At 44.0% G+C, this 26,440-nt stretch overlaps 1 protein-coding gene across 1 annotated transcript; it reads left to right on the top strand.

Moving 5' to 3' along the window:
• Positions 1-8,510: 8,510 nt before the first annotated feature.
• Positions 8,511-13,235, top strand: LOC139071684 (uncharacterized). The gene is made up of 2 exons (XM_070554539.1): positions 8,511-9,657; positions 9,765-13,235. Exon 2 carries the CDS (start codon positions 9,773-9,775, stop codon positions 11,561-11,563), a length of 1,791 nt encoding a protein of 596 aa, XP_070410640.1. The 5' UTR covers positions 8,511-9,657; positions 9,765-9,772; the 3' UTR covers positions 11,564-13,235.
• The last annotated feature ends 13,205 nt before the right edge of the window (positions 13,236-26,440 follow it).

Below are 26,440 nucleotides of genomic sequence, written 5' to 3' on the forward strand. Positions count from 1 at the left end.
TTCCATGTGGGTCTTTACTGCCACCAACACTCCGAATGTCAAAAATAATAAATAAATAAATAAATAAATAAATAAATAAATAAATAAATAAAATAAAACATCCATTTTTGGTCAGTGTTTGAGTGAGGAATAAGATATTTAAAACAGGTCCTTTCAAATTCCTCTGATTGTGACATCACAAATGGGAAAACTGGCATAGAATCACCTCTCCAGGCTTGAGGAGCATCAACCTTTTGGGGGCGCCATTGGTGGTACCCCACTATTTTCTCATCCTTCTGACCTTGAACGAAACAGTTGGTACAGAATGTGTGTACTGACCTAACAGACTGCTATATTTTGTAAAAAGTAAAACAAATTTCCTTTGCTGCCTGGATATAAAACATTAGTCAAGCGCTCTCGAGACCTTTCACAACTGATGTGAAATAAATACCAGTGACACGTGCTCTTCATTAGTCACTATGTATCCTAATTAATTTGAATTAATCCAGTGTGTTTGTTGAAGCTGTGAGATGAATCAAGTAGCATTACAGCCCAGAATGAAATGACAAGCAGTCGTGAGAATAGTGTAGGTCACAGCTCAATAAACAGACAAAGATGTGATTAGGAATATGCTGCAGTATACTTACACACGATAATCTCTACTGGATATGGATGACAATGTTTTAACTTTAATTTAATCAAGACGTAGGAACTCCTTTGAGTGTGAGCAAATGTGATCTCTGTTGCCAGAATGGATTTTCCATGTAATTAACTTCTCGTATCTGCACCCCTGTTGGCTGAACGGAGTAAAAATATTGTCTCTTGTATTTAATCGCTCAGATCCGTTGTCTGCTGTGGTCTACAGCCTCGTGCCCTGACCCCATCAGCCCAACTTAAAAAGTGTGACGTTTCACACAAGGCTTGAACAGTGTGCTGTCCCTTCTTGTCTAAACATATGAAAGAAAGTCACATTTACCTTGTCAACACACATTCATCTTGCCTCCTGTGTGGGTCTGCAGTGTCCCCTCATCCTTTATTAGATTTCTATTCAGAATGGATTTTAATATAATTTGTCCCTTATTACGCTGGCAGTGTCTCGGTTTCTGTAAATGTGACGTTTTCTGGTCAGTTTAGAAATGTATCTCACACGTGGAATATTGTAAGGCAGTATTTCATGCATAATTTTTCAGTTCATACAAAGTTGTTATATTTTTGATATCTTTTCATTCTATGAGTTCGTCCATTTTTTGCCCGTTTATCCAGAGTCCGGTTGCGGAGGCAGCAGCGTAAGCCAAAAGGCCCAAACTTCCCCTCCTCAGCCACTTGGACTAGCTTTTCCGGGAGATCCCAAGGTGTTCCCTGACCAGCCGAGAGCCAGTTCCTCACACGTGTCCTGGGTCTCCTCCTGGTTGGACACGCCCAGAACACCTCACCAGTGAACCATCCGGGAGGCATCCAAGATGGCCGAGCCACCTCAACTGGCTCCTCTCCATGTGAAGGAGCAGCAGATCTACTCTGAGCCCCTCCCAGATGACCAAGCTTCTCACTCCATCTCTAAGGGAGAGCCCAGCCACCCTGCGGAGAAAACTCATTTCAGCCGCTTGTATCCACAATTTAATTCTTTCAGTCACTACTAGCTCAGGACCGTAGGTGAGGGTAGGAACGTAGATCCACCGATAAATCGAGAGCTTTGATCGAACTTCTAAAATTCTATAACATCTGTAAACAAAATCAAACATTAAAAGGCATCTTTGTATGCAACAGTTGGATTTGATGCAAGTAAACATTCACCCAAACCTCTCATGGTGTTTAATTCTTTTGTAGATGTGAACAACATGCCTCCTTCTTTCATTGATCAAACAACTGTTCAGAAAAAGGTGTTTAAAATTGTGAGACATCATAACAATTTCGAGGCAAGTTTAAAATGTTACTTCATAACCCTTCTCTGAGACATCTCAGAAATATAAAACATCCTTATCATCTTTCCAACATAATCTAAAGGTAAATAAGTTTATTTTATTTTTCTATGTTTTATACGCTGGTGTCAGATACATACTGCGTATAATAACCAGACTCAGACACAGCAGCTTTAGTGTAGTGCAGATACAACCGAGTAAGTAAGTATACATGGTGAAGAAATATTTATTAAGCCATTTATCTGCCTCTATTTGTAGTCGCCTGCACATCTGGCCCTTAAATTACTGCTGCTGAAAACAAGAGAAAATTTACAACAATCCTGACAAGGTTTCAGACTGGGCAACAAGCCCAGTACCCCCCACCCCCACCCCCCCAACCCCCGCTACTCCCTATACCTCACACAGCCTCAGAGCCCTTAAAACACATGGGGGCCATTACTTGTAAGTTATGCTATTAAGTAGCTGCACCGGCACCAGGGAATAATTTGAGAGGAGCGTTTGTACGTGTGTGCTGGAACACACAGCCTCTGTATGTTTACACTCTGTTATCACATCCACCTATCTCCAATAAAGGTGTGTGTGTGTGTGTGGGGGGGGGGGGGGGGGGGACAAGGAGGAGACATGGTGAGATTACTGTGCTGTTTACACCCTCAGGTCTCCCAACCACTCCCCTCTGCTTCTGCATGAGCATGAATTATCTTTTCAGGTCAACCTTTGAGCTAATTGTAAATTAGCAAATTTTTTCTCTTTTATATTTTGTTGTTTAACTTTGTACAGTACAGCTCTACAGCACTGGCTGGTCAAGGCTTTGGGCTGCAGACGGCCAGTCTCCTCACAGTACCGAATAAATTAGGCTGTGGTTCTTCAGAAAATCTCAGTCAGCCTCAGCAATGTGCTAAACCCAGACGTGACTTATGGCTACCCACTGGAGATTTGGCCTCTATGTCGGAGACTTACACCGCAAAAGACGACTCATCGCAACACCAGAGGAAGAAAGCAGGACAACTCATGAAATACCGAATGAACATCCATGATGATTTTATAAGTGCTGTAACTTCTGTTCTCTGGGATGATATTTATCAAGGTTAGCCAAGAAGGCTCAGCTTTAAACCAGTTGTGCCAGTCTAGGTTTGTGGCCAACTGGTCAGAACAAAGTCAAAGGGCAGAAATGGAAACTTCATAACTAGAACTCCAAGAGATATTCACAAAAAGGTCCTTTATTGTTTTTTAATGTAATATCCACGATTCCAATGAAGTACCTCGTTTTCACCAGTTTCAACAATTCTTGAAATCAGATTTCTATTTTCACAAGTGTATTTATGTAGGAGTTAATGATTTTATAAAAGCCACATGTTCCTTTTGTTTTTTACTCACAGGTTGCATCAGCTGAGTAAAGCCACATGGTCATTATGTGTTTGAAGTGGATTTAATGTTCTCTCCTTGTTCAAACCTGCTCCTATACTCACATAGTTCTGGATGCTAAGAACTGTAACTTGATAAGGGAAAAGGTGTCGCTTGGATACTCAGACTCTGTTTCAGCATCATGATTTTCTGCTTGCCATAAAATCTCTTTCATGCTTTGCCAATAAGATGCCAATATGCTTTTAGGATGCTGGAGTTTGTCTATTACCCAGGAAAGTATACTGGTTTCTTTTTATTGTGTTCAAAGTGAAATAAATGTATACTTATTCTCCATATTGTCCCATTTAAACTGCTGTGTCAGCTTTGAATATACCATCACAATAGCCGCTTTATGATTGTGAATGCGATAATCTTTTGGAGAATATCTTCAGATTTCACAAATGTATTTGTAGTACCTCATTCTTGCAATTAGTCCCAAATGCTGATGAGATTTGCATTTTAATTTGCCGCTTGTAGTGATTTAAGGATCTGATGGAGCTTATTAGTGTTAGCTTCCACATGCTTTTTCAACAATCAGTGTTTATCATGTAACGTGAGGAAATATGGGTTTTCTGTCACAATGGTGGTGTTGGACGCAGCTGGGTCATAGCTGGGTCGCTGAGAACTTTCACCCACAGATTAAGACCTGAAAGCCAGCGAGTCTGTGAGGAAACCATAACATCTGCCACCTGCAGTCTACCAGAAGATGTGTTTACATGAGTTGTACCCAGACCAAGTCAAAACATAAAGTTTAAACTTCTTTTTCGTGATTTTAATGTTAAAATAACCATTATCATTTTGCTCATTATAAATGTGTTTTCTCCTCCTTGAACCGTCACCTTATCGTGGTGGAGGAGTTTGAGTGCCCTAATGATCCTAGGAGCTATGTTGCCTGGGGCACTTAGTGCCCCTGGTAGGGTCTCCCATGGCAAATTGGTCTTAGGTGAAGGGTGAGACAAAGAACGGCTCGAAGGATCTTTCATGGCGGTGAAAACGAAGAGTCGGAGTACCCGGCCCGGAGGGTTACCGGGGTCCCACCCTGGAGCCAGGCCTGGGGTTGGGGCCCGTGAGCGAGCGCCTGGTGGCCGGGCTTTCGCCCATGGGGCCCGGCCGGGCCCAGCCCGAACCGGATACATGGGCTCGTCCAACTGTGGACCCACCACCCGCAGGAGGAACATGAAGGGTCCGGTGCAATGTGAATCGGGTGGCAGACCAAGGCGGGAGCCTTGGCGGTCCAATCCCCGGACAAGGAAACTAGTTTTTGGGACATGGAACGTCACCTCGCTGGCGGGGAAGGAGCCGGAGCTTGTGGCAGAGGTTGAGCGGTACCGGCTAGATATAGTCGGACTCACCTCGACACATTGCATTGGCTCTGGAACCCGAGACCTGGAGAGGGGTTGGACACTCTACTTTGCTGGAGTTGCTCCGGGTGAGAGGCGGAGGGCTGGGGTTGGCTTTTTGTTAGCCCCGAGACTCTCTGCCTGTGTGTTGGGGTTTACCCCGGGGGACAAGAGGGTAGCTTCCTTGCGCCTTCGGGTCGGGGAACGGGTCCTGACTGTTGTTTGTGCGTATGGGCCAAATATCAGTTCAGAGTACCCACCCTTTTTGGAGTCCCTGGGACGAGTGCTAGATAGTGCTCCATCAGGGGACTCCATTGTCCTGCTGGGGGACTTCAATGCTCACGTGGGCAATGACAGCTTGACCTGGAGGGGTGTGATTGGGAGGAACGGCCCACCTGATCAGAACTCGAGCGGTGTTTTGTTATTGGACTTCTGTGCAAGCCGCAGTTTGGCCATAACGAACACCATGTTCGAACATAAGGATGCCCACCGGTACACTTGGTACCAGGGCAGCCTAGGTCACAGGTCGATGATAGATTTTGTAGTCGTATCATCTGACCTGCGACCGTATGTTTTGGACACCCGAGTGAAGAGAGGGGCGGAGCTGTCAACTGATCACCACCTGGTGGTGAGTTGGATCAGATGGCAAGGGAACATGCCGCGTAGACCTGGCAGACCCAAACGCATAGTGAGGGTCTGCTGGGAACGCCTGGCAGAAAAACCTGTCAAGACGGTCTTCAACTCCCACCTCCGGCAGAGCTTTGACCACGTCCCGAGAGCAGTGGGGGACATTGAGTCCGAGTGGGCCTTGTTCCACTCTGCGATTGTCGAGGCGGCTGTTGCTAGCTGTGGTCGTAAGGTGGCCGGTGCCAGTCGTGGTGGCAACCCCCGTACCCGCTGGTGGACACCAGAGGTTCGGGGAGCCGTCAGGCTGAAGAAGGAGGCCTACAGGGCGTGGCTGGTCTGTGGGTCTCCGGAGGCAGCAGACAGGTACCGGATAGCCAAGCGGGGTGCAGCAGTGGCAGTTGCCGAGGCAAAATCTCGGGCGTGGGAGGAGTTTGGTGAGGCCATGGAGAAAGACTATCGATCGGCTCCAAAGAGGTTCTGGCAAACTGTCCGGCGCCTCAGGAGAGGAAGGCAGCAACTCGCTCACACTGTTTACAGTGGGGATGGGGAGCTGCTGACGTCAACTGAGGCTATAGTCGGACGGTGGAAGGAATACTTTGAGGAGCTCCTCAATCCCACCAATGCGCATTCCGAGGAGGAACCAGAGCTGGGAGGCCTGGGGATGGACTGTCCGATCTCGGGGGCAGAAGTTGCTGAGGTAGTCAAACAACTACACAGCGGCGGAGCCCCGGGGGCGGATGAGGTTCGTCCTGGGTATCTCAAGGCTATGGATGTTGTAGGTTTGTCATGGTTGACACGTCTCTACAACATTGCGTGGTCATCGGGGGCAGTTCCTAGGGAGTGGCAGACCGGGGTGGTGGTCCCCATCTTTAAGAAGGGTGACCTGAGGGTGTGTTCCAACTATAGGGGGATCACACTCCTCAGCCTCCCTGGAAAGGTCTACTCCAAGGTACTGGAGAGGAGGGTCCGATCGATAGTTGAATCTCAGATAGAGGAGGAGCAATGTGGTTTTCGTCCTGGCCGTGGAACTGTGGACCAGCTCTATACCCTTGCAAGGGTGATGGAGGGGGCATGGGAGTTTGCCCAACCAATCCACATGTGCTTTGTGGATTTGGAGAAGGCTTATGACCGTGTCCCCAGGGGCACCCTGTGGGGGACGCTCCAGGAGTATGGGGTGGGTGGCTTTCTGTTAAGGGCCATTCAGTCCCTTTACCAGAGGAGCGTGAGTTTGGTCCGCATAGCCGGTAGTAAGTCGGACCTGTTCCCAGTGAGGGTTGGACTCCGCCAGGGCTGCCCTTTGTCACCGGTTCTGTTCATCATATTTATGGACAGAATTTCTAGACGCAGCCGTGGTGTGGAGTGTGTCGAGTTTGGTGGCAGGAGAATCTCGTCTCTGCTTTTTGCGGATGATGTGGTCCTCCTAGCTTCATCCAGCTCTGACCTTCAGCTCTTGCTGGGTAGGTTCGCGGCCGAATGTGAAGCGGCTGGGATGAGGATCAGCACCTCCAAATCTGAGACCATGGTTCTCGACCGGAAAAGGGTGGCTTGCCACCTCCGGGTCGGGGGAGAGGTCCTACCGCAAGTGGAGGAGTTTAAGTATCTCGGGGTCTTGTTCACGAGTGAGGGTAGGAGGGATCGGGAGATCGACAGGCGGATTGGTTCGGCGTCTGCAGTGATGCGGACGCTGAGCCGATCTGTCGTGGGGAAGAGGGAGCTGAGCCAGAAAGCCAGGCTCTCGATTTACCGGTCGATCTACGTCCCAATCCTCACCTATGGTCATGAGCTTTGGGTAATGACCGAAAGAACGAGATCGCGGATACAAGCGGCCGAAATGAGTTTCCTCCGTAGGGTGGCCGGGCTCAGCCTTAGAGATAGGGTGAGGAGCTCGGACATTCGGGAGGGACTCGGAGTAGAACCGCTGCTCCTCCGGATCGAAAGGAGCCAGTTGAGGTGGTTTGGGCATCTGGTCAGGATGCCTCCTGGACGCCTCCCTGGGGAGGTGTTTCGGGCATGTCCTGCCAGCAGAAGGCCCCCGGGTCGACCCAGGACACGTTGGAGAAGCTACATCTCCAATCTGGTCCGGGAACGCCTTGGGGTCCTGCCGGAGGAGCTGGTGGACAAGGCCGGGGAGAGGACGGCCTGGAGCTCCCTAGTTGGGATGCTGCCCCCGCGACCCGGACCCGGATAAGCGGAGGAAGACGAGACGAGACGATAAATGTGTTTAATCAAATGAATGACTAGTATGCTTTGGGGTAATTATAATGGATTAATGAATCCACACTTAAGTAGATAATGTTGAATGTGTGGTACTGACCTTCACACTCAAGCACACAAACATTCACACACACCCACACACATCTGCCCACAGTAAACTCCAGATACATTTGATGACGCACATGTTTTGCTTTGAGAAGAGAGGTTTTTGGTAAGTTTTCAGTTTTATGATTCAGTTCGTGTTGGACAACGGGAGAGAACAGACCTGAAAACCAAAGGGGGGGCAGAGCCTGTTGGCTCGTTCTTCCCCCCTTTCACGCTGTTTCTGCCAAGCCAGGCAGAATAGCTGAATCGCGACTTCTAACGAAGACTCATTACCGAATCTTTTGATTTCTGAGTGAATTAACTTAAGAAAGCGCATCGATAAAACGCTCTACCATCCACGTGTACCGAGGGCAACTCTGGACCGGTTCCGTTCGACACCTACGTCTCCTGTCAGCCGCCGGTGTCATCTGGATGAACCACAACATCCTCCACGGCCCGGATCCGAAAGAGGGTCCACAAGAGTTCGGTGAGACAGAGCACGGTTTTAGCGTTTGATGCAGTTCTCTGATAAGACCTAAGTTTATCCAAACCATCACTTCACTCAGACACCTGTTTCTTCCTGAAGCTAAATCAGACTCACACACGCATTCATGTCACAACATTCTCAATCTTCATAAATTCACCAGAAGGTCTATTTGAGCAAGAACAGCATATAAACTGTTAAAAGATTGTCCCACAAAGTTGCCAATGTGATTGTTATTTCCTGTTTGTCAATTTTCAAAATCATTAGTTTAATTTGAAGAATTAAAACTGTTAATCCTTCAAACTTGTTTCCTCATTGAACTGAAACACAGACACTCAGATATTATCGGCAGTTTATGGATGAAAACAACCTTTGAGTCTTCTGAACAATATAAAATTTGGTTATTGATTTATTAAAATTAATATTCCGAATTAATACGTAGCATGGTTTCTCTTTCATAAAAGAGCATAAATCCATAACGCTACATTTAATGGCGAGCGTATCCAGTCTTCTATATCTGCGATATGTCTGCTTTCTTACATCTAAAAGCTACAAACAACGCTTTTCTCTGTGTTTCACTTTGATGTCTTATTTTGAAATTAACCGGAAATTGTTCCGCTGAAGTCACTCTTCCGGGAGGCGTCCTGGTGGAAACTTGACCGGGAAGATCTCCGATCTCAAATTGACCGCAAATTACAGACCTAACTTTGATTTATCCCATCTTCGCCTTCGGAGCGAACGTGTGAGTTGTGCTTTTGACTCAATTCTGTCCATTTTGACGCGCCGCCGCGTCTCTAGTCTAACCTCAGGTCGGAAAGCTACGTTTCCGCTCTGACCATTGCTGGGTGAGCTACCGTGAGCAGCTTATCCTCAGTTCCTAAAATTATCAATAAATTCTCCGAACCTCAGAACCGAGACTAAATTCTCGGACACCTTTCGTCTCAGTGTGTTGACACTGTGGGCGAGCTATTGTGGAAAATATCTCCATTGCATGGGCGACTTATAGAAACCGAATCTGAACGGAATGCTCGGTGACTCCTACCGTAGCTTGATTGCTAGGTAAACGTCGTAAAGCGAAGCATGGCCGTCACGCGTTACTGCATTCAGATTGCGTGCGCTTTTTAGACGGAATGCTCGGTGACTCCTACCGTATCTTGATTGCTAGGTAAACGTCGTAAAGCGAAGCATGGCCGTCCCGCGTTACTGCATTCAGATTGCGTGCGTTTTTTAAAGTCCCGTTAGATTGTCAAACCATTTCTGACACAGTCAGTCTGTGTCCTCACAAAACCCGCATTGGCGGTGGTTCTTGTAAATCGCTACGGTGTGTAGAATCTACAGTTTGCTACGGTTGTCCGTCTGATAACAACACGGCAGCGTAGGGTTTATTATTTTTTTATTTTTTATTTTGGACCGGTGGACGGGTCGGCTTTCACAGCCTCCGTTGCTCGGTTCCATGCCTTTTTCTTCCATCTTGTGAGGTTGTGTGTATTCATTTCTCTATCAACAATTCCTTGTTTTACCCTGTGTCATAAAGTTAAGTAGGCTACGGACAGTCCTTGTTTGTGTGAGACATATTAAGGAATCTGCCCGGAGTTTTACGTCGGCTCAGAAGGTAAAAACGCGAGTTGCTCTGAACTTAATGGGAGATGGACGAGACACGACAAAATCTTTCTTGCACTGTTACACCTGGTGTAAGGTTCTCTGACGTTCTGCTTCCAGAACATGCCATGACGCAGGAGACTGTTCACCGGCCGAGCATCGCTGGTCCCTCCGCCCGCCCGAACGGGCCCGTTTTAGGCGGGTGCCGCCGGTCGGGAGCAATGTGGTCTAGTGGCTGTGGTTCGGTGCCAGCTGCACTGGGTCGGAGGTGGTTCTGGTCTGCAATTCATGACGTGAATTCATGCAACATGCTGTTTACAGTCATAACGCTTTTTCTTTACTTTTATTTCTTCCAGGGGGTCAAAAACCCACCGTCAATATCAAGGTTTGAAATAAACAACACTTTCTCTGCTGCTTTTAAGCTGAATAAATCTCTTGAGCCTATAGTTAACCTCTCTGACAAACAGGTTGTGCTTAACCCTTTGTTTCCTGATGCTTCTCCTCTGTCATCCATGTTAAAGGCTGAACATCTCTCCAGCATGGGTGTGAAATCTTCAGGCTGTGACCCACCGCTTCAGTCAGAGGTCTGTTTTACTCGTCAGTCCGCCTCATGCACAAACCAGCTTCTTTATCGGGGCGTGATGGAAAAGTCAGCCGCCGTGAAACACTTGTGGTCTCCGGACGGAGCTACCATGCCATTTAAGGGGTTTGTGCCCGGACATCTTGACCTTTATGTGAATGACATTGTCACTTTTCAGTTTGTGACCTCTGCTAATATGGTGGCCAATTCTTTTCTCCTTTCACAGGGGTGTGACTTAGTCTCGGGCCTCTGTGCTCTCTTTCCTGTGATTTCTCTTACAGGTGACCACGACGACACAGAAAACCCTGCGGTTTCCAGCAGTCCTGTAGTCAGTGGCGATATTAAAGGTGGCTCGGTGGTTGCTGCGCGCACCTCTCTCACGGGCTCGGGAAGGCAACGCGGCCCGGGAGGTGTAGGTGCGTGCAGTGATGCTATGCTCGGGGCCCCTCCTGACAAAGGGGGGGTGCTGAGTGGCTCTGAGTTTTCCGTTGCGGACTTCAACCGGTTCGGGGGAACGCCTCCTCCGAGCGGGCGGGTCATTGCAGAAATCGACACTGACCTTCCACCAATTCAGCTGACAACATTGACCTCCGACCCGGAGTTAGGTGCTGCACCTTCTACGGGGCGGAGTTCTAGTCAGTCTGTAAATACTCTGGTTAAACCGGGTTTTTCTGATTCAGTGTGGGAACCTCCATCATTCTTGGGAATAAAGTATTCTTGGCTTCAGTTTTCAGGACAGACCATGTTCCTAAAGCTAGTGTCATGTCTGTATCTGATTCTAAACATAGCTAGGTTTGCTTTGACACCCGTGACACAACCATCCTTGGATCACTCCTTTTCAGAACCTCCAAGTCCAACACCTCCAGGTCTTTGGACATCTGAACACCTACTCTTTCAGCACGATCCAGGTGACACTGTGCATCTTCTTGGTAATAGGGCTTTTAAGAGCTTAAGAACTGTTTGTTATGCTTCTCCTGTCTCACAGACATGGCATAGGTTTGAGCAACAAAAGGGGGGTGGAGAGCCTCCTCCTGCTTTGCGAGCATCATTTTCGCATTTCCAGTTCACTACTATTTCTGATCACAACAAAGTCGCCTCCGTAAAGCTGCAACACAACTTTGAGCAGGTAAAATCAGGTTCTGATCTAACAGCTAAACCATCAGCTTCACTCGTGTTCCGGACGGAACCCTCAGGTAAATTCAAACAAGTTTCCCTGTGGGTTCGTAACACAAGATACAAACAGTTTGATAACCAAATCGCTTATGAGCCTGCTCCCACAGATAAGTCCAAACTCGTGTCTCTGTGGGTCCGCAATACCAGATTCAAAACTCTATTCTGACCGACTCTATTCTGACCGGATTCTTTTCCACTGACTGGTGGACCGTTACAAATTATCTCGTTTGTGGGATGAATTTTTAACAAATGTGATATCCTTTGGTTTTTTTTTTCAGGATACCTGCCTCCAGCCAGGGTCCTGTTACTAACTCACATCTTTAGGGATTACTAACCTACTGATTTACATTTTTAGAACTGATTTACATCTCTATCTTTTTATTAGTGCTTTGTGTAGCATGATTATATTTGATTACAAATTTGGTTTTATTTTGTTACTATTTCCCTTAAAGGGCCACAAGCCAACTTGCCCTTCATTTTCATGATTATTTCTTTTATATATATGCCTTTAATTAATGCAGCCTGCTGAGTCTCACATATCAGTTAGGATTTACTTTCTTTTATTTGTGTTTTCTCTGCATCACGTTTTTACATGACACGTAGAACAGGGTGCAGTACATTTCTTCTTTAGATAATTCACAAAAGGCATCCACATTTTCCCAGAGGCACCCATAAATAGGTTTTGATTGATTTCTTTGTTTTGCATCAAATGCTATCTATCGTGTGGGCTGTCTCACTTTGTCTCCTTCTCCGAGCTCGTATGGACTACGTCCCAACAGAGGGGTCGTCTTCACCAACTGGTTTCCTGTCGCATGGGGCTTCGGTCGTGGTTCGAGCGGTGTCGAGGTCGTCACTGGACTTCGCCTGGACTACGCCTGAGGAACACATCACCTGCCCAGCTCCGTGTGACACACGAGCTGCTTATCCTTTGAATACCTTTGCATTATTGCTGATGAAAATTAACTGCTATTGAAATAGCTCTGCTTTCAAGATTCCCTAAGTGGATTACTTTACAATGATTGCAACAGTTTTGGCCTTAATCATCTGATCAGGATAGACTCCCTTCTACACGAGACCTGTGGTGACGCTTCATCGTTCCTGCCTTCATCTGGGATGTCTACCTTCACGAGTACATCACGTTATTGTGGTTGTGACGTCAGGTGGCCTCTGCTTGACCTCCATGTCGTCACAAAAAGGGGGGAATGTAACGTGAGGAAATATGGGTTTTCTGTCACAATGGTGGTGTTGGACGCAGCTGGGTCATAGCTGGGTCGCTGAGAACTTTCACCCACAGATTAAGACCTGAACGCCAGCGAGTCTGGGAGGAAACCATAACATCTGCCACCTGCAGTCTACCAGAAGATGTGTTTACATGAGTTGTACCCAGACCAAGTCAAAACATAAAGTTTAAACTTCTTTTTCGTGATTTTAATGTTAAAATAACCATTATCATTTTGCTCATTATAAATGTGTTTAATCAAATGAATGACTAGTATGCTTTGGGGTAATTATAATGGATTAATGAATCCACACTTAAGTAGATAATGTTGAATGTGTGGTACTGACCTTCACACTCAAGCACACAAACATTCACACACACCCACACACATCTGCCCACAGTAAACTCCAGACACATTTGATGACGCACATGTTTTGCTTTGAGAAGAGAGGTTTTTGGTAAGTTTTCAGTTTTATGATTCAGTTCGTGATGGACAACGGGAGAGAACAGACCTGAAAACCAAAGGGGGGGCAGAGCCTGTTGGCTCGTTCTTCCCCCCTTTCACGCTGTTTCTGCCAAGCCAGGCAGAATAGCTGAATCGCGACTTCTAACGAAGACTCATTACCGAATCTTTTGATTTCTGAGTGAATTAACTTAAGAAAGCGCATCGATAAAACGCTCTACCATCCACGTGTACCGAGGGCAACTCTGGACCGGTTCCGTTCGACACCTACGTCTCCTGTCAGCCGCCGGTGTCATCTGGATGAACCACAACATCCTCCACGGCCCGGATCCAAAAGAGGGTCCACAAGAGTTCGGTGAGACAGAGCACGGTTTTAGCGTTTGATGCAGTTCTCTGATAAGACCTAAGTTTATCCAAACCATCACTTCACTCAGACACCTGTTTCTTCCTGAAGCTAAATCAGACTCACACACGCATTCATGTCACAACATTCTCAATCTTCATAAATTCACCAGAAGGTCTATTTGAGCAAGAACAGCATATAAACTGTTAAAAGATTGTCCCACAAAGTTGCCAATGTGATTGTTATTTCCTGTTTGTCAATTTTCAAAATCATTAGTTTAATTTGAAGAATTAAAACTGTTAATCCTTCAAACTTGTTTCCTCATTGAACTGAAACACAGACACTCAGATATTATCGGCAGTTTATGGATGAAAACAAACTTTGAGTCTTCTGAACAATATAAAATTTGGTTATTGATTTATTAAAATTAATATTCCGAATTAATACGTAGCATGGTTTCTCTTTCATAAAAGAGCATAAATCCATAACGCTACAATCATCCCTCAAAAGCAGCAGGCTTCTCTGAGAAATGTATGGTTTAGTTGCTTTCACTGTGTGGAGCCAAAAGCAAGTCTATGTCATTATGCTTGTTGGTATTTGGAAATCTAATCTACTCATACCACATCACTATTTGAACAAAAGCTTGCAGTTGATGAGTGAAGTAAATTATGCCACTTCCACATTTTGCTTGGTCCAGGCCAGATGACACACACACACACACACACACACACACACACACACACACACACACACACACACACACACACACACACTTTAGGAATGTGTAATCTCCGAGCACGAGGGCAGGGGAAAAGCTGCTTGGAGAAGTCTGTGGTGTCTCCCTTAAAATACACAAAGCCACTGTGAGCAGTGTTGCTTTGGAGACTGATACAGCATCCTGCTCTGCTGTGTCTGTCCTGGCGAAGCTCAAGCCTGGCAGCGCTCAGTGTGTGTGTGTGTGTGTGTGTGTGTGTGTGTGTTCCTCCGAGAGGGACAGAGGAAAAATAGGTGGTTTCAGTTAGAGGCGTTGTTTACTCCACAATATCTAGAATGCTAATGAACTGAGCAAGCGAGAAGCCCCTGCTGGCTGATTCTATCTGCCAATTGGAGGCTTCCCCAAATGGTACACTAGAATTTGAGCCAGCCAATCAGTCAGTAGTGGGTGTGTTGGACCAGTTCAGTCTGAAGCAGACCGCCTTGGGATGAGGACTTAAAATAGCGATTGTGCACAGAAACAAATCCAGGCTATAGGGATGTGAACACTCCCCATCTTATCAAGGCAGAGTGGAGCCAGTGCTGTGGAAGCTCTGTGAAGCCTAGTTTATGCTTCTGCGTCGTTAATGATATCGTTTAATGTATTAAATGCCCTGCAGACCTCTGAAACAATCATCGACACTTTGCTGGACGCCATTTTTGTAGCTGGAAGCTACAGTCTGTTGACTGCCACCAAAAGCCAAAACATGCAGTCATGGCCAGTCTCTGGACAACAGTTAGTGGCATGTTGTGTGTCCCCTGTTGCTTTATCAGTGGTTCCAATCAACGAACCAGCTCATCGAATCAATCAACCGACATACAAAATTACCTGAAATGCATTTTTGCGTCCATGTGTAACAGTCCTGATTTGGCATGAAAGACACCCAGAAAGTTGGTTCTCCACTGTTTAATTTCTTGCAGAAGACATAAAATTCTCTCAGAACATGTCTTCTGTCAGCAACAGCATTTGTAGCTCCCTCCCAATGCGAGCCCACTTTCTCTCAGCTTACAATGCACTTTAAAACACGAGATATCTATTCTTTATGTATTTAACAAAATTACATCAAATAGTCCACACACATTGCAATCTAGTCTGCACAAGGACACGACTAAACACTACCACATGGCAGAACTCTCATGAGCAAAAACTAACAGAACTCACATACCTGCAGAATACATAAAATTCTCCAAACATGAGTTGTTGAGTTGTTCAGAGCATCACTGGTTGCTTATCAGGATGCTGTGAGGGCTGCCAGAACGGCCTATTTTGCAGACATCATTGAAACAAACTCCAGGAATCCCAAGATTCTCTACAAAACACTGAACTCTGTTCTGGTGTATCAAGAGCCTAGCTCCATGTCTCCTACAGCTGCTGGAAACTCTGAAGATTTTCACAGATTCTTTGTTCACAAAGTATCAGGCATTAGAGCAGCTATTTCTGGTAGCTCTATTGACCCTGTTCCATTTCCTCCGTCACCACCCACCCTGAGCTCCCTCAATCCTGTTTCATATTCTGAGCTGAGTAAGCTTGTTGCAAGGCAGAAGCCATCTGGCTCTCCACTTGACGTTCTGCCGCCTCGTCTCTGGAAGGCTGCCTTTCCGTGTCTTGGCCCTTTACTTGGTCAGATTATCAATGGGAGCCTCAGCACAGGTGTGGTCCCAGCTGCTTTGAAAGCAGCAGTTGTTCGGCCGACCCTGAAGAAACCTGGTGCTGATGTCTCTGTGATCGAAAATTACAGGCCTATCTCTACCCTGCCTATTCCATCAAACTGCTTGAGAAAGTCGTTTATCAGCAGCTGGTCTCACATTTAGCTAACTCTGATCTATTTGAGGTTTTTCAATCAGGGTTCAGGTCTGGCCATAGCACAGAGTCAGCTCTACTGAGGGTCTTAAATGACATCTATCTATCACTAGATCAGGGTACATCTGTGGTGCTTCTGTTGTTAGACCTGACGGCAGCCTTCGACACAGTTGACCATGCGATTCTACTCGATCGCTTGGAACGATGGGTTGGGATCAAAGGGTCTGCTCTGGATTGGTTTAGATCTTATCTCCACAACAGGACATTCTGCGTTAAACTGGGTGATGTTTTTTCATCTCGGGAGGGGCTCCGCTGGGGGGTCCCGCAGGGCTCGATCCTTGGTCCTCTTTTGTTTGCCATTTATCTGCTTCCTCTGGGTTCAATCTTTCGTAAACATGGCCTATCATTCCATCTCTATGCTGACGATAACCAGATTTACTCTCCATTGTGTCCAATGTGGATCGTTATGCTGATCTTGGCCCTCTTTCTCCCTACTCAAAACCAGTTGTTACCAGTTTGGGGGTGAAACTTGATGCTGGACTTAAATTTGATGCTCACATCAATTCTGTGATCCGGTCCAGTTTCTTTCACCTGAGACGCCTTGCTAAAATCAAGCATATGCTGTCGAGAGCCCACCTGGAGCGGGTACTGCATGCCTTTGTTATTTCTAGGCTTGACTACTGCAACTCTCTCTATGCAGGGTTGTGTCAGTCATCACTGCGTCGCCTACAGGTTGTGCAGAACAGCGCAGCCAGGTTCCTGACTGGGACCAGGAAACGGGACCACATCAGTCCGGTTCTGGCCTCCCTGCACTGGCTTCCGGTTTGCTATCGCTCACAATTCAAAATCCTCATCTTTGTTTATCATTTCTTCCAGGGTGGTGGTCCCCCCTATCTAGCCACACTCCTGAACAGACATTCCCAATCAAGCGCTTTGCTCTCCTCTGACCAAGGCCTGCTCGCTGTCCCTCGTTCTAGGTGTCATACTCGTGGGGACCGGGCTTTCTCAGTCCTAGCACCGTCACTCTGGAACCAGTTTCCACCCTCAGTTAGGCTGTCCCCATCTCTGCCAGTCTTTAAGAGTCGCCTAAAAACACACCTCCTCCGCTTGGCGTTTCCTGAACATGTTTGATTTTGGCTCTCTTTTATGTTGAATTTATTTCACAGTTTTCATTGGTTCACTCTATCCACTGTTGTCCACATTTGTCCTTTACCAGAATGTTTCACCTTTTTTTGTAATTTGTATTTTGTAATTTGAATTGATTTTATTTTTTGATTTATTCAATATATTTACCTTCTACTGTACCATGTTCAGCACCTTGGGCTTCCTGACAGGGTTGCGGAAGGCGCTTTATAAATAAAGCTTTGATTGATTGATTGATTGATTGATTGATAAAATTCTCCAAACATGTCCTCTGTCAGCAACAGCATTTGTAGCTCCCACAATGCACGGTTAATGTCAAAAAGAGAACAAAATGGCTCTGAACACGTTTCAAGCTATCACACAAACCAACCACTAGGGGCTTGTTAAAATGGCTGCAGCAGAAAGAAACAGCTATAAAACACAATTTAACACTAATTAAACTACGACCAAATGAAAAGAAACAGTTTTAAAAGAAATACTAATTTATATAAAACAAAGTTTACAACTTAAATTGTGATTTTCTATCAAAATGCTGGAGCATTTCTGCACTGGACTTACCCCGGTTTCACACTGCAAGCATCAGCGAAGCGGCACCGCTTCAAATAGAATCCAATTATAGTCTGTGGAGTGTTTCAAACCAGCCGCGACGCGGCAATTTCCAGGCGCGTCCCAGAAGTGGCATGCCGTGCCGCGCCGCTAAAGATAGGATCAAGTTCTATTTTTTCCACGAGCCGCTTCTGGGACACGTCCATTTCTGCAGTTCACATAGTGCGATACAGGAAACCACACGGGTTCATTGTAAAATCCCCGGTTATTTTCAAAATAAAATGCAACGTTGCAATGTTATATATAACTTACGTCAGTAAGTGTGACAGAACGGCTTTGTTTACCACTAGTTTCTTTTGAGAAGTGCAACGGTGTGATTCCTCGCGGGCATTGTGATCTCAACGAGGAAGGTGTCAAAAGTCTCCAGGGATTTTAGAATCTCGCGAGTACAGCGAGGCGCAGCGAGGAAGCCGTGCCGCGACCAAGACTCTCCCGGTGTGAAAACGATCACTTTGAAGTTCGCGAGTGAGCCGCTCCGCTGCTGTTCCGTTCCGCTGATGCTTGCAGTGTGAAACCAGGGTTACCCTCACAATGCGAGACTGCTTTGTGAGGAATGGGAAGCAACGGTAGTTGAAAAGAACAGAGAAGCCTGCACTTCTGTTTTTCAAAATAAAATACAACAAAAATGATAAATTTCACACTTTTAAAACAATATTAAAATGAATACATAATGATCAACTACATTTTAAACTCCATTACAGATGTCCCTCACAGGTCACACAAGTCCTGAAAATTTGCCTGTTGTCTGCCTAGTCCTGTTCAGCGGATGGACATCCAACCGCCTCCACTGTCTCATTTTACGTTCTCGCTGGTATTTCAGCAAGATGAGCATTTCTAGCTCACACAGTTCCAACTTGATCAAACGTCTCTTTCTTGTGTTGCTTGCCATTTTTCAGACAGTGGAAGTGATTTTCAAGGAAATCATACGTCACTGTACTGCTACCTACGCTACTTTCTGTTGTCCTGGTGGGGAATTGCTTTGCAACACCCCCCAGCAAACAGAAGTCTGAATGCAAAAGGCCTCTGTCAATGCATGTGCGTCTCTTCCTTGGGAAGCAACGCAGAAGCATAAACTAGGCTTAAGTGACCAAAAACTCCCACGGAAGTCAGGAAATTTAAACTTAAATAGTCTAGTCTTAAGTCTGATTTAATCATATACCAGATATATAATTCAATTTCCAAGGTAAAGAAAAGCAGCAGGATGAAAAGTAAAGCAAAATAAGCGTTCCATCTAACTGGAGCCATGAATATGCCTGAAAAACCAATACCACTTAGCAAATTAAATTAAATTATATTTGGGTTATCTCACATCTGACGGAGCTGATTCAGCATTCAAACCGCCACCTAATGTACGTGTAAGACATGTGATGTCTCTGCTTCAAGCTGCATCCGGCCCATGTTTGAATTTCAAAACACAGATTTATCCCAGATCATTTATACAGCTTTGCTCGAACATTTTTATTGCCCATCATCACTCTTGCTTAAAGTATCCATGCATCAGGGATGGGGGTTGCTGGGGGGGGGAAACTGCACCGGTTTGATAATGAGGCTGAGGACTAAAAGAGGCAGGCTGATGTCGGTGGGTGGGCTCAGGGAAAGAGATTCAGTAATTAAAGTGTACAGGTGATTCATTCAAAAAGAAAACTGGGCATGGGAATCTGACAACATCCCAGTGAAGATGAAGCTTAATTGCAAGTGTTGGCTGTAGTGAAAATGAATTATTCCTGCAAAGCTGTCCGGCGTTGCAGAAATCGTGCTGTGACGATGAGTTTATTCATGAGAGCATGTGCTGCCTTTACTTAATTTGTATTAGCGTATGTAAACACAAGATGAATCAGATCATTTCTATATTCCAAAGGAGGCTTTCTTTAAACCTAAATATTCAGAAGCTGAAGTGTATTCTGATTTAACGTAGCATAGTTGAGTTAGTGGAGTTTTCAAACAAGTTATTTCATTTCAAACTGTTCTTAATGCAGGTGGCACGTCAAACACAGAGTCTCATGAAGTAATGGATTCACTGAGATTAATCCTTTGTCAAACAGTCTGGCTCAGTCCCAATCTAGAGGTATTCACTGTCCATTTCCAATGTTTGGGTAGAGTGAATCCACAGGGAGGTTCTGGTTTAGAGCTGCTGTAACCTTGAGTCAGAATCCAAACATTCTGTCCTCAGTGATCACCACTTTACCATGAAATGGATTTGGTAAATGCTCATTTCATGCTCAGGTGACACATTTTCTAACAAAACAATTGCTGAATTTGTTTGTTCATGTTGACTGAAATCAGAATATTCAGACTTGTTTATTATTTTTATTTTATAACTAAAGTCATAAAATGTTCTTGATTCAAGACCTATGCACATTCTCCTTATTTGAACCTTTCAGCCAAACGTGACAGCTAACTAGTTTGGTGAAGTTAGAACCCGAATGCCACGCAAAGCTGCAATCTGGGAAGCAGTCGGGCGAGGTCAAAATAAGTCTTAATTTTCCAAGAGCAGAACTCTGAGCACAAAGTGGATACACAAAATGTTAAAACCAACAATGAGAAGAGGACTGAGCTGAGCTTAAATAGACAGAGGAGTGAAAGCAAAGAATACAACAGGTGAGATGATTACTGATGACAAGGACTTACAGGTGTGATGACTGATGAGTGGAAGGCAATACAAGACTCAAGAGGAGGAGAACTAATACTTGCACAAGATAAAACACTAAAACACTGTTAACCAAAACTAGACTAGATTACAAACTAAAAGGTTAAAGGAGAATAAAAATCTAAACTAAACAGGGCAGAGCTAAGTGAGGGTAACTCTGAAGTTGCAAGGGTTCTCTTAGAGAGGGGGGTAGCAGATGATGGCTGGATTTTGAGCCTTACTCATTAAAGGTGCATTATGTAGAAATGAATTAAAAATGATGCCCTGTGGTTACTGCAACCACTTTAAACAACTCAAGAGCTTTTTATTTATTTATTTTATATTTTCAGAGGATTTGCTCGCCATTGGCAAATTACAATTGTTGGCGCTGCAGTATTAGCTCGCAGGAGACACGGCAACCCCACACTCACCGATGGTAAACAGTAGTTATGTCCCTCCTTACTTTGTTTTGAAAGGAGAAGAACTGACAACCCCTGCAGCCAGCTGGATATAATATATGTTTCAGTATAACCTTCCTTCCAAATTGACTGAAACATTAGACTCTTTTGCGATTTTGTCACTGTAAAATTTTCACTAAATTCTTACATACTGCACCTTTAATATTTATGACATTATTTTGCCTCTGATTGGCTAACAGCAACAGCATGACTCTCCCACTGCCTCTGTTTGCTCTTCTGTCTTGAAGCCTCAAGGTGCAACACTGATGTGTTATCTCCACAAATTACAAACCTGAACATGTTCTGCCACAGTGTGGAGTTGCTAATGCTAACAATTAGCTTCTACTAGCCAAGATGCACTCTGCTCTCTCCTGGCCGCTAAATCAACTCAGCTTTTGCAACCCGAGGTGGGCGAGTCTTTGAAATCAAAAAATTCCCTGTGACGTGAAAGTATTTTTTAAAAGTATTTCCACATCAACTTTATTTAGGAGGCTAATGCAGGACAAAGGAGTTGAAGACAATTTTCGCATTCATCCTGCATGTAAAAGTCAAGAGTGACAGCTTGTGTTTCCGAAAGAACAAGTATTACATGTTTTTCGGTGAAATTTAAAATTTATGGCAGTCAACTGTAAAAGGCAGTGTTTTACCTTGAAACCAGTTTCTGGTACAAATGCTTTATGCAACAGTTTCAATTTGTCTTCAGTACAAATGAAAATTGTAATCTTCCATGAAACTATAATAACCACACCTTAAGGCTCCAGCTGTGGGTGGTGCACCACTGCAGATTGCCCCCTCTGTGATGAGCCATGAGCAGAGTAAAATGATTCTACATGGTCAAGTTAATGGTTTCCTATTGCTCCTCTACTAACACGTCAGCTGTGCCCCTTTACAACAACATTTGTGTTCCTGCTGAAATCTGTTCAGGACATTTTTACTCACAGTAGTGATAGTCACATGTGATTAACCCAGGTTCTGTCTGTGTATTTTTTTTATTGATGCAGATGCAACATTATTACCCAAACTGCATTATTTACTGTAGCCTAATATTTATCAGTGGTTTGGTCAGAAGTTGTAAAAAAAACACGTCATTTTGAAGTCCTTGACTGCTCAGTCTAGGACATGGCTGCAGGCTAATGGATGTTGGAAAAATAACTTAATCAAACGTATTTAATTCTAAAGCTTTTTTTTTGTGACCCTGTAGAAAAAAAATGTTTCTCAATGTTTAGTTAGAAAAAAGAACTAAATAACACTCATTATGCATCTAATATATGGCTCCGAAAGGAAACAAAACAGAAATAAATACCAAGGCTAACTTTTTTATTTAGCAGAGGTAAGCGCTGACAACAGATTTCATACATAAAATCTAATGCATTTAATCTGTGAATAATTAATTCCAGAAGTTGTAAAAATGTAGCTTTTCATGACCTTGGTAGAGGGAACATAAAAGGTGGGGAGTGTTTGCTAAACGTGAAATTATATGTGGCTAAAGAGACATGGCTACATCAGTGGAGTCACCCCAGAGTAAACAAATGAGTTCAGCGAGTGGAGGAGGGATTACCATATCTCCACTTAACTTATTTTATCCTGTGAGAATCATCAATATTAAAGGGTGCAGAGAAAGAGAGAATCTGCTGAGGCGGGCTTTTAGCAGCAGGGTGAACTGCTATATTTAAGGATAGAGATAAATGAGAGATTGCTCCAGAATCCACAAAGAGCATCAACACAGCCGTTTTATCTTTTCATGAAACAAAGTTTTTCATTTTGAAATGTGGTTCAGAAAAAAATATTTTTTAATTAATTTTTCTTCTTATTTTCTAAATTTATAGAGCTCTAGTTCCTTTTCTGCAGAATTGGACACATTTATTATTAGAGATTTAAAATAATTTGTTGCTCTCTCAATGTTTATTTGCATTCATTCTAATGCACTCATTCATTTTCATTTAATTTATAAATGCATTCTGCAGCTCTCTGCAATTTTGACACTGAATCTGGGTAATTCTAACTGAAGGGTGACCTGTGTTTGTATGCCTTAGGGCTAAAAGTCAGCAAATATGCTGCGCTTGTCTGCCAAGCCAGTGTAAAGTACACCATATGGAGGCAGACATTGCCTCAGGGGCCAGGGCTGTCAGACTCAGCCTGATGTCGTTGTCAGGTAAATGAATCTGCAGGGGAAATAGTAGATTGCTGATCTGTAAAATCTATCTGTGTTTACCTCACTTGTGACATTATCCACCCTAAATCCTAAAAGGAACATGTGAATGTGTTGGTACACCAAAACACAATGCCATTACTTGTTTCTTCCTTCTGGAAGAGAACATTAGGGGCCTGTGCACATCTGTGCAACCACAAGACGATGGAAACATGCCAGTGAAGGCAGACGCAGCCCAAAGGTGGGCCTGTTTTAACCTGCCAACACACCACGCCGGCTTCCAGCTGATATTTGTTATCAATATTTTACAGGCTGCTATTAAAACTTTAAAGAGGCTGCAATTAGAGACAGAAACAAAGGAGATCCTTCACAGAGTGAGGTCACGTGAGGTTGTAAAAGCTGCTTTAAAAAAAAACCCTCAATATTGTCATTTAAAATTCTGCATGATGAAGCTGTGGGGTCGGACGTGTTTGTGATGCAGATTCTTTATTTTATGATTGTTTTGTGCAAGATCTGATTACCGGGGGGAAGTCCGTCGTCCTAACATTGCTCAATTATTAGTGTTATTATTATTTTTAACATTCAAGTAGGATAATCTATAATTAATTTATTTAACTCTTTATGACTCTTCTCAATAGAATGGGTAAAGTATTATGTAGAAATTGAGGTGGTTAGTACAACAAGAACAATACAACAATTCATTATTTGTCCAATGTAATTAGGGTACATACCTATAAATAAAAAAAAGGATTAAATGAACAAACATATTACAGACAGTATCAAGACAGACTTCGATTTTTATAAAACCACATTAATGTGGATCCTTTAAATGCAAGTATGTGGGGTTAAAGTAGGATATACTAAGACTTGTGGAAAATCATGTTGAATTTGTTTGCTGGATGGTTGGTTTGCTTTCAAAAGTGTTTGGTTTTAATAAGGTAGCCCGATTTCATACTGAATGGTGTCTTTTGGCCTTATAAAGGGATCACCAGTTTATTTAAAGGTGTGGGACACTTGTTTAATCAATACATTTGCAGTGGTCTCTAGTAGGAATTAATGCCTTGTAAGTCATACTCTGGGGCAAAAAAAAACACACCAGTGCACCATTTCCAGGAATCAGAAGTTGGCCACATCACAGCTGGACTTCAGACAGGAGGTTTGTTTTCTGATTTTTGGACATTTTGTCTCAGATTGGATAACAGAAAAACGTGACTTGCAGGATTTTTTTAACTCCACAAATAACACAAGCCTGGAGGAGTTCTGCTGTGTGGTGGAGGTGCTAGTGCTAATAGTTAGCTCCTTCTTGTCAAGATGTTATCTGCTGTTTCCTGGATGCTAAACCAACAGCCTTCTTAACAGAACATTAAGTGACAATGAGACGCAGATCTGTCAGGATTTTCAAATCAACGTCTATGTTCTATCAGAAGCTAATGCAGGAGGTAGGTGCAGGAGACTATTTTCATGTTCAGCCTGCATGAAAACTCAGAGCGAACGCTCATAGTCAGAAAAATGATTTTTAAAACAGTTTTTTCAGTGTTCCACACCTTTAAGTAAAAAAAGACATTTATCATTTTGTAAGCCTTTTGAACCAACTGGATAATTGAAACACAACCTTGCAAAAATCACTACTGAACATCTTGAGTCTTTTCCTTGTTTGCACCTGATACCATCACAATCATAACCTTATGATCAGAAAATACATTAATCCAGAAAGTAAAATATACATTTTTGTGAGATGTGAATTTGTAAACACTGTTTTTCTCTAATGTAGTTTTGCAGCCCAGTGTGTACAAACCTGCATATTTAATGTCTGTGAATGTTCCATTTTTGGTTCTTTTTTAAACACAGATAAGGTTTTTCTTTACCTTGCTGATGGTTTCGCTTGCGGCTGCAAACATCTTCAGTGACAATGCTACTCCATCTGCTCTCTCAATTAACCACAATGTTGAGGGTCTGACCTCATGAGGAAATTACTATGCAGTGATTTTCTCCAAAATGACTGTGCTTAAATTGCTTTGAAAAGCAAATAATCACATCAGCGCCAAGAAACTTCATTTCCCATGATGCTTTGCACACGGAAGCATTGTGATCACCGCCTAGTACCAGAAACACATTCTGTGCATGTGTGGGAGTCAGCGGAGCTTTCCCGCAAACTCAGACTATAAATCATCAGGAAAGACAAAGGAACCCCGTTCTTTTGCCCAGGATACCTGGCGGTAAGGACACGCTTGTCGAACGCTCCGACTCCCTTGAGCACGCGGAAGCTCTAAGTGCCCAAGTTGAGCCCACGGAACTGCTGGAAACTACACTCCAACTCCATCAGGACCTGACTGGGAACGAGCGGAGCTCCATCCAGCTCTCAGAGACGCTGTAAGTTGTCAAACTCAGCACAAAAGAAACTTCGTTCTCTTTGTGTCCAGCCGGTGGAGAAACACTCACGGAGAACGCCAAACAACGGAGAAAGCATCAAACCGACGGATGACGCTGAAAACTGCGGAGAAACACGGAGAACCGTCAAATCAAACAGCGGGGGACGCCTTGCTGTTCTGGTGATCAGAAAACTCATTTCTCTCTCTCCTTTTCTTCTCCCGTTTCCTCTATAGTCCAGAATAAGCAATAAAACCGCGCTATTGCTTAAAAAGTAGCTTCGTGTCTTCCTCTTTCGTTCCCAAACACGTCCGTCAGGTCATTTTGAAAGAATAAACTGCTTATTTATCATTGTTTGAATATCTTTAAATGTTTCGGCCATGGCCAGCCTGATAAACTAAAAGATATTAACTTGTGATTAATCTTTTGTGTTGTTTCATGATCCTTTGAAATGTTTTGAGTGATTTAAGGTTAAGTTACTACTGATTCTAAGTGCTTTGGAAGTTAAAGTGCAAGTTGCCACCCACACTTTAGCCAGACAAAGGGGTCAGCCATCTTGTATTCAAGACTCCATTTTGAATCCATACACACGCACACACACACTACTCCTTTGTGAGAACAAAGGACCCCATTCATACATCCTCCATCACACGCAAACACATCCATCTTCAATCATATCACATGGTTATTATTCATTTATGCCACTGTTTATTCATTTGACAAATTGTTAATTAAACGTTATAAAATTCAGATTTTCGTCTCCAGTAGCTTTGTTGTGTCGAAGAGAGGTCTCTGCTCCAAGGATTCTACGAACTTCAAGAAAGACTGATAAGAGTTTTGGGTTCAATTTTTCCCCGGTTGAAGGGGAATGGTGCCCCGTATATCTAAGAATATGTTAATTAATTAATAAATCAGTAAATATTTACATATTTACAGAATTTGTTGAAGAATCCAAAAGTAAGTTGAAGCTTACTAATTGTTCGCTCCTAATAACCCCAACAACAATTTCCGTGCATCTGGCTGAGGTGGTGGAACGGGCATGTTAATTTCCAACAAATGGATATACAGTCAGTTGCTACCCATCACTAAATACAACTCCTTTGAATACCATGCCA

Source organism: Nothobranchius furzeri, chromosome 9 (genome assembly GCF_043380555.1).
Source record: "Nothobranchius furzeri strain GRZ-AD chromosome 9, NfurGRZ-RIMD1, whole genome shotgun sequence".
Lineage (NCBI taxonomy): Eukaryota > Metazoa > Chordata > Actinopteri > Cyprinodontiformes > Nothobranchiidae > Nothobranchius > Nothobranchius furzeri.

Excerpts from the sequence above, each read along its gene's own strand:
- LOC139071684 (XM_070554539.1), top strand. The coding sequence starts at position 9,773 with ATGACGCAGGAGACTGTTCACCGGCCGAGCATCGCTGGTCCCTCCGCC.